General features: G+C 39.5%; 1 protein-coding gene across 1 annotated transcript; it reads right to left on the bottom strand.

Moving 5' to 3' along the window:
- Positions 1-1,203: 1,203 nt before the first annotated feature.
- LOC106421864 (thiol protease SEN102-like) lies at positions 1,204-6,658 on the bottom strand. The gene is made up of 2 exons (XM_013862704.3): positions 5,117-6,658; positions 1,204-4,728 (listed from the first exon to the last, which is right to left on the bottom strand). The coding sequence occupies exons 1-2, from the start codon at positions 5,550-5,552 to the stop codon at positions 4,586-4,588; spliced, it is 579 nt and encodes a 192-aa protein (XP_013718158.2). The 5' UTR covers positions 5,553-6,658; the 3' UTR covers positions 1,204-4,585.
- Between the last annotated feature and the right edge of the window lie 1,406 nt (positions 6,659-8,064).

Genomic DNA, 8,064 nt, shown 5'->3' with positions numbered 1-8,064 from the left:
AATTATATAATTTTTTTGTCATATGTTTTATAAAATTATTCTTATATTTTTAATATATATAAATATGTGTTTCCAATACGAACATGCTTCCTAATCTTCTTAAAAATCTTGCTTCTGTGTTTTCATACGATTCCACTTACGTATACATGGTTCCGATTTCATGTAACATAGACGGTAATAGATAGATGGCTAACAACTATGATTTGGAAACATTATCAAAGACGTATAAATAATTAAAGAGTATAAATATTTGATATTTGCCAGTTAGCTTCCCAGGAGCAGTTATCCTTAAACAACTTTGTAAAATTTAGACCAAACAGGTTTTCTATATCATTGTTAATAGTCTTAACTCATTGATAATGTTTTCCTCATACAAACTTTATAAATACCACACCAACATAAAAAAATGCGTCCACCAACACTAAGTCCAAATACATATGACTGCAACGAAAACATGAGAATATAGTTTCATAAAATTATTGGATAAGGGTTTCTCAGTTACCTTGAGTAAGCCGACTCATGCAAGTGGGTAGAAAGCAAGTCTGGCCAAACCACACATTCCTTCTGGTGCATCAACGTCTCTCTTGATTCTCATGTAACCATTCTCTCCCCAAGATTCTCCCCATGAGTTCTTCACCAACCAGTACTTAGTCCTTTCTTCACTTATCCCGTAACCAACAATCGCAACCGCATGACTCATCTCCGTCCCGCATTCACCATCAAACACCCCACCTGAGTAGTACTTAAACGCATACCCTGGCCCATCTATCACCGTGGAAACAGGCTGTTGCGACACAGCGTTTAGCAATGCTTCCTCGTCATTACTTGGAATGGTTTCGTATCAGCTGATTGTAGCAGCAAGGTAATCAGATGATTGGGTGTTTGAATCACATGTATGTTGTGATCCCTGGTAGGGATAGCTATCTTCTGTGGCGATTCCTTGATTGTTGATTATTTACTCGAAAGCTTTCGACATAATCTGTAACGGCCCGATCCTCCGGCGTCTGACCGGGGTTATCGAAAGGGCGTTATGGACACGTGTCTACTCATTTAGACAACCCTACGTGTCCCGTTACTGGTCCCAGGAGTCGACAGATGCATAACCTTCTTTGAAATACCGTCACACCCACATCCATATACTTCTACTTACAGTCCTGCGTACAGAGAAAAGGAAAAGGAGGGATGAGCAACAAGTTACTCAGTGAAGTGACTCTAGACCAGCCTGCCCGCAAGACACTCTATACTACTCTATGCGGGAACTAGGACTGACTAGCCACCACAATCAGTTAATGCAACTAAACATTTCATATCATCATCATTTCCAAGCATTCACAATTCTCGACGTTTCTAACAACCTAGCGATCAACCAATACAATGACCTCACTCATTGCCACACACATCAGACCATAGACTTAACTGACTCGACATACAAGACTGACTCCATCTTATGACACCTTTAACACCCAAATACCCGACCATGAACTAAGACACCTACAATGCACGTTTTTATATCCTGCCTCTCGCGGCTAGCTCGTCTTCTCGTTCTCCGTGGGTAGCTCTCGCTAGACCACTACCCCATATTCCTGTGGGTTTCCACAGCTCCTATGGGTGCCTAGCGTAGAACTACTACCCCACGTACGCCCTCTATACTCTATATGATCACCCAATCCCATATTTATCCTTAACGTCATTCACTTATCCATTCACATCACGTCTCATTCTCATTCACTTTCTCATTCCTTTACACTTAGACTCGTACTCATACTCGTTCACTAGACGCCACCCGTTATCGGTGTCACACACAATACACATTGCACTCAAGTTCTACTTACAATAACATTAACAATCAATACTCACCTATCATCTTAGCATTCGCTTCTTTCTAGCATCCTAGCTTTAATCACAAACAACACATGGGACTACACATCCAATCATACAAGCATCACCCATCAACCAATCAACATCACAACAACATAAATCAGTTCATTAAGTCCCGTTAACAATGTGAGGGTCCTTATGCATCATGATCCACTCATCTATCATCCTAATCAGTAAACATGTTCTATTAACCTAGCTCTCAAACATGGACTACTAAATCCTAACTCCAACATAAAGGAGTATACATAATCATGAGAGAAAGTTGGGTTCAAGACACTCCACCTTAGCCTAGATCTGGATCTGGATCTGGAACAAGAGACAAGGGGGATGGGATCTGAACAGATCTGGAACAAGGGAACAAGAGAGAGACGAGATCTAGTCACCACCACCAATCGGCTGCAACCACCACCACCACCATACGGCACCCGCGAGGAAGAGGGAGAGAGAGCGACAGCAAGGAGAGAGAGAGACGTGAGAGAAGAAGAGAGAAAAGGAAAAGAGAAGCTTGACGGCTAGGGTTTCCTAGTTTCTCTAAATCTCTGCAGGGCTTCGCTCAAGTTTCAAAATGAGAGAAAACAGAGAGGAGGCAGCTTTATTTATAGAAAAAGGAGGGAACCCTAGGTCATTTACCCTAGTGGGCCGCAATCCCAACGGGCTCTCCTTAAGAAATTTTTGGGCCAGAAACTGGGTCGTTACAATTCTCCCCCTGTTAATCGGAATTCGTCCCCGAATTCCAAGCCCTAGGCTTCCGAACTTAACTTCCGAAATTGAAATGGACTCACACAATCACACATCAATCAAGGGAGGCATACAAGACGAGAACAACTTTGCTCGGGATCTTTAAAAGAAAACAATGAATGAACTATTCTCGGAAGAAATTCTGCAAGTAAAATGGATCTGATCAAAACCATAATAGACGTACATATATAGTAGGTGGTTTTGAAATCGTTTCACAACTTTTAAAAGAATCAAAACTTTCGCAACTCTTTTTTTTTTTTTTTAATGAAAACATCGGAAATGCTGATCCCTTAGGACAGAACTAAGGATCTTAACCCGCTCTGATACCAATTGTAACGGCCCGATACTCCGGCGTCCGATTGGGGTTATCGAAAGGGCATTATGGACACGTGTCTACTCATTTAGACAACCCTACATGTCCCGTTACTGGTCCCAGGAATCGACGGACGCATAACCTTCTTTGAAATACCGTCACACCCACATCCATATACTTCTACTTATAGTCCTGCGCACAGGGAAAAGGAAAAGGAGGGATGAGCAACAAGTTACTCAGTGAAGTGACTCTAGACCAGCCTGCCCGCAAGACACTCTATACTAATCTATGCGGGAACTAGGACTGACTAGCCACCACAATCAGTTAATGCAACTAAACATTTCATATCATCATCATTTCCAAGCATTCACAATTCTCGACGTTTCTAACAACCTAGCGATCAACCAATACAATGACCTCACTCATTGCCACACACATCAGACCATAGACTTAACCGACCCGACATACAAGACTGACTCCATCTTATGACACCTTTAACACCCAAATACCCGACCATGAACTAAGACACCTACAATGCACGTTTTTATATCCCGCCTCTCGCGGCTGGCTCGTCTTCTCGTTCTCCGTGGGTAGTTCTCACTAAACCACTACCCCATATTCATGTGGGTTCCCACAGCTCCTATGGGTGCCTAGCGTAGAACTACTACCCCACGTACGCCCTCTATACTCTATATGATCACCCAATCCCATACTTATCCTTAACGTCATTCACTTATCCATTCACATCACGTCTCATTCTCATTCACTTTCTCATTCTCATTCACTTTCTCATTCCTTTACACTTAGACTCGTACTTTCTCATTCCTTTACACTTAGACTCGTACTCATACTCGTTCACTAGACGCCATCCGTTATCGGTGTCACACACAATACACATCGCACTCAAGTTCTACTTACGATAACATTAACAATCAATACTCACCTATCATCTTAGCATTCGCTTCTTTCTAGCATCCTAGCTTTAATCACAAACAACACATGGGACTACACATCCAATCATACAAGCATCACCCATCAACCAATCAACATCACAACAACATAAATCAGTTCATTAAGTCCCGTTAACAGTGTGAGGGTCCTTATGCATCATGATCCACTCATCTATCCTCCTAATCAGTAAACATGTTCTATCAACCTAGCTCTCAAACATGGACTACTCAATCCTAACTCCAACATAAAGGAGTATAGAGAATCATGAGAGAAAGTTGGGTTCAAGACACTCCACCTTAGGCTAGATCTGGATCTGGATCTGGAACAAGAGACAACGGGGATGAGATCTGAACAGATCTGGAACAAGGGAACAAGAGAGAGACGAGATCTAGTCACCACCACCAATCGGCTGCAACCACCACCACCACCATACGGCACCGGCGAGGAGGAGGGAGAGAGAGCGACAACGAGGAGAGAGAGAGACGTGAGAGAAGAAGAGAGAAAAGGAAAAGAGAAGCTTGACTGCTAGGGTTTCCTAGTCTCTCTAAATCTCTGCAGGGTTTCGCTCAAGTTTCAGAATGAGAGTAAACAGAGAGTAGGCAGCTTTATTAATAGGAAAAAGAGGGAACCCTAGGTCATTTACCCTAGTGGGCCGCAGTTCCAACGGGCTCTCCTTAAGAAATTTTTGGGCCAGGAACCGGGCCGTTACATAATCCCTCCGCCGCATCCTTTGTTGTAGTCTCTGCTGCAATCCACAAGTTGCTGCTCTGAAAGCGATATGAGCTCTCCTTTAGCAATCTTTGTTATGCCTTCCACAGCCGCCACGGCCGAGAAAGCCCAACAACTTCCTGTGACATTTTCATGATTCGTTTTCTATACATTTTTGAAATGTAAAGAAGAAAGAAAAAAAACGACCATGCCATGTAGCCTAGTGGTTTATATGTCGTTTGTTACTATATTTGGAATTAAAATTGAACTAGGTTCTCATATGCGTTTTTAAAGAGTGAATTATCTTTTTATGTAGAATTTAATTTAATGAAAACAAAATATTTAACTTTAGTTTTTGTTTATATTTATAAGCCAGTTTGATTTTTATGTAACGCTTTCCATATTTTTGAAATGTAAAGAACAAAAATATAATTTATGGACCTACCATGTAGCCTACTAGTTTTTTTTTTTTGGAATGAAATTCATGTTGTTAAAAGAATAATAAAGAGTATTATGATGATTAGTTACCACATTGGCCTTGGTACTTAATGGATGTAACAGCCCCCTCTCTCCAATCCATGCTTTCACCGGTTTCACTGACATCTTCATATCTATACGACAACGTTTTTTCTGAATTTATACTGGTCATACCTTCCGGTACCACTAGCACCATGTACCTCGCCCGAAACTCCTCGTCGGTGAGATCAGAGAATTGGTTGACATCCAACTTGAACGTTATGTTTGTATTCATGTTGAAGTTCTTGACGAACTCCAAGTTCTTCTTAAAGATCTCAAACCTATTTGTTTTTTCAGACTCATCGGAGTAAACACGATGGAAACGAGACATCCATTGCTCATGTTTATCCGTGGCAGCAGAAGCTTCAAAGAGTCCCCCACGAGAAGTGGCTCCTGAAGTTCTAGAACTCAAAATAATTGCTAGGATCAAGAATGTGATCGAAGCCATTCTTGCAAAGAGAAAATGTATGAAATGTTTTTTTTTTATTACAAAAAGGTATGGGTTTGTATGACTTTGCCGATAAAAGTGTATTAGAAGCTGGTGTTATATAGACTATGAACTGCGTGGTGGCATATTTTCTTGAATTTTCTAACGCGAGTTTTGCTACAATTTCGTTGGAATAATTTCTACACGATACGAAGTCAAGTAAATGGCCAACAATTTCAAAAGTGTTAGCGCAATCTGCAAACGTTTTCTGGGGGTTGGGCCATAATTTCCAATGGGTTAGCGCATATCATTCGCATTGTTCGGTCCAATTATTTATCCGACGGTGAATCTTTTAATCGAACCTCATGATAACGAGGCTTGGTAAAGTGTGTAGTCTGATTAGCTGGATTTTTTTTGCTTGGTAAAGTGTGTAGTCAGATGGATTTTTTTTTCTCGGCTGCGTAAGTTTATGTTTATTAAGTTATAATTTTTATTATCTTTATTATGTTTGTTATATGTCTTTTTTTTTTTAAACTTGTTGTTTTTACCGGACTTTTAAAACAAATACATGAAGATTTATAGAAATAACTATAAAATGAGTGACAATTCAGAGTATTTGGATTTTAATGAGTTTTAAACGAATTTATGTGTTTCTCATAAGAATACAATAACATTAGCTTGTTGACATTTAGCACGTAAGCTATTTTCATAAGACAAGAAGAGTGAGCAGGTGGAGATGTTGTTGCCGCCTTTATGTTTGTCAAGATTGTCTCTTGTATCTCTTGGTGTGCCAGTGTTTGTTTCTCTTTTATTTGATGGGTAACATGTAAACAAAAAATTGTTATTAGTTGTATTTATCAGAGTTCGTAACTTACTCTGCTTTTTTGTTTAGGTGATTTTGCTGATCTTGGTTGTTGTTTTCGTCTTCTTCGTAAGCATCTGCGAAAGTAAGTTTGTAAATTGTTAAATAGTTGGTCGTGTAGTTTGTATTTGTTTAGCTGATTCAATGTATGTGTCGTTGAGTTTTAGTTGAGGTGATTGGTTTGGTATATTTGTTTTGAAGTTTATTTGTAAGATTAGACAAAAAGAGAGGTGATCATTAATGATTCATCTTTTTTGAGATTCTAGTTTTTCGTGTTTTGATTGTTTGGACTGTTGTGGTTTCTTTTAAGTTGTAAAATAAAGGTTTGTGTGAAATTAGTTTGATAAGTAAGAGAGATAAATAGACGACCACATGGGTAGGAAATATTTTTGATCATTGATGTTAGCACAATATAGACAGTAATATGAAGAAAATTTGTGTTGATTGTTTCTTACGGGTCAATGAGGAGACGGATAGCGACTCGAGTTGTTTCTTTGGTGAGGTCAGAGCCCTGGACAGAACGGATTTTCCCAACCACATCTGCGAGTTTAAATATCAGTTATAATATAGAAACATAATATAAACTCAGCTGCAATATGATAATATACATGGGAGTTCTAGGTTTGTGTTCGCAATCACTTGGAGATTGTCGAACCGTCTAATCATGACTAGAGATTGATCTCAGAAGCACTCGTGATGACTTCATCAATAATGGTTGGTGGGATGAAATGGATGAGGAATGGATGATCAATTATCTTGTACATGCTTGAGCACCTAGCAACCTCAAAACGAACTACTTTCACAATGGAACCGGCTTTCAAAGATGGCCTGCAATGATTAGCACGTCCGACGGAAATCAACCCATGAATCACGAAATCTGCAAATAATATTATTCAACAAAGAATCAGGAAATCAATTAAAACAATTATGTTAAATAAGTATGATAGTTCGAAGATTGACTTACCTTTTCATCAAGGAAGATAACCGTGATTTCCATTAACTCAGTGTCTTTCTTGAAGTTCAGGGAATCCCAGAAGCGGATGAGGCCAACAGCTATGCTCTGACTACTTTGACCAAGACGGAGAGACTCAAAGGTTGAGTGATGGATGCCAGGGACGCCGGTTTGAGGAACTGGAGAACAAGAGAGACATCTTCTAGAAGATGATTAAAGTTAAGAGAAATCAATGAGTTTTGTGGAGATGCAGATTGGGTTCATCAAAGATGAGAATCATATATAAAGGGTTTACATAGGGGCTACAAATCAGGAACATTTATGATCAAGCAATTTAAGATGGAGAGATGAAGAGTACATAGGTGAAAAAAATAGATTACGAACAGACACACGACACAACTTTGTAGCTCAGACATATCTGAGACAATGATGATAAAAACCCTAACTCGTGTTAAACGACGACGTTTTACAATATGAGAAAACTATAACTTGAGCTTTTTCTTATATAACGTGATGAATCCCATTTAAAACTGAAACTCATAATACACTTGCAGGTCCGACCCTCAAAAGGACCCGGAGAAGCAAGGGCTTCCGACATTCATAAATATATATTAGTTTCGGCCATCAATGTATAAATTATCTTTTAGTTTGATGGTATAAATGTTGGTGTTTGTATCTCAATAATCTGGGTTCGAACCAAGGTTTGACACTTTTTCACA

Source organism: Brassica napus, chromosome C3 (assembly GCF_020379485.1).
Source record: "Brassica napus cultivar Da-Ae chromosome C3, Da-Ae, whole genome shotgun sequence".
Taxonomy (NCBI): Eukaryota; Viridiplantae; Streptophyta; class Magnoliopsida; order Brassicales; family Brassicaceae; genus Brassica; species Brassica napus.
This window is presented reverse-complemented; position numbering and strand designations above follow the sequence as displayed.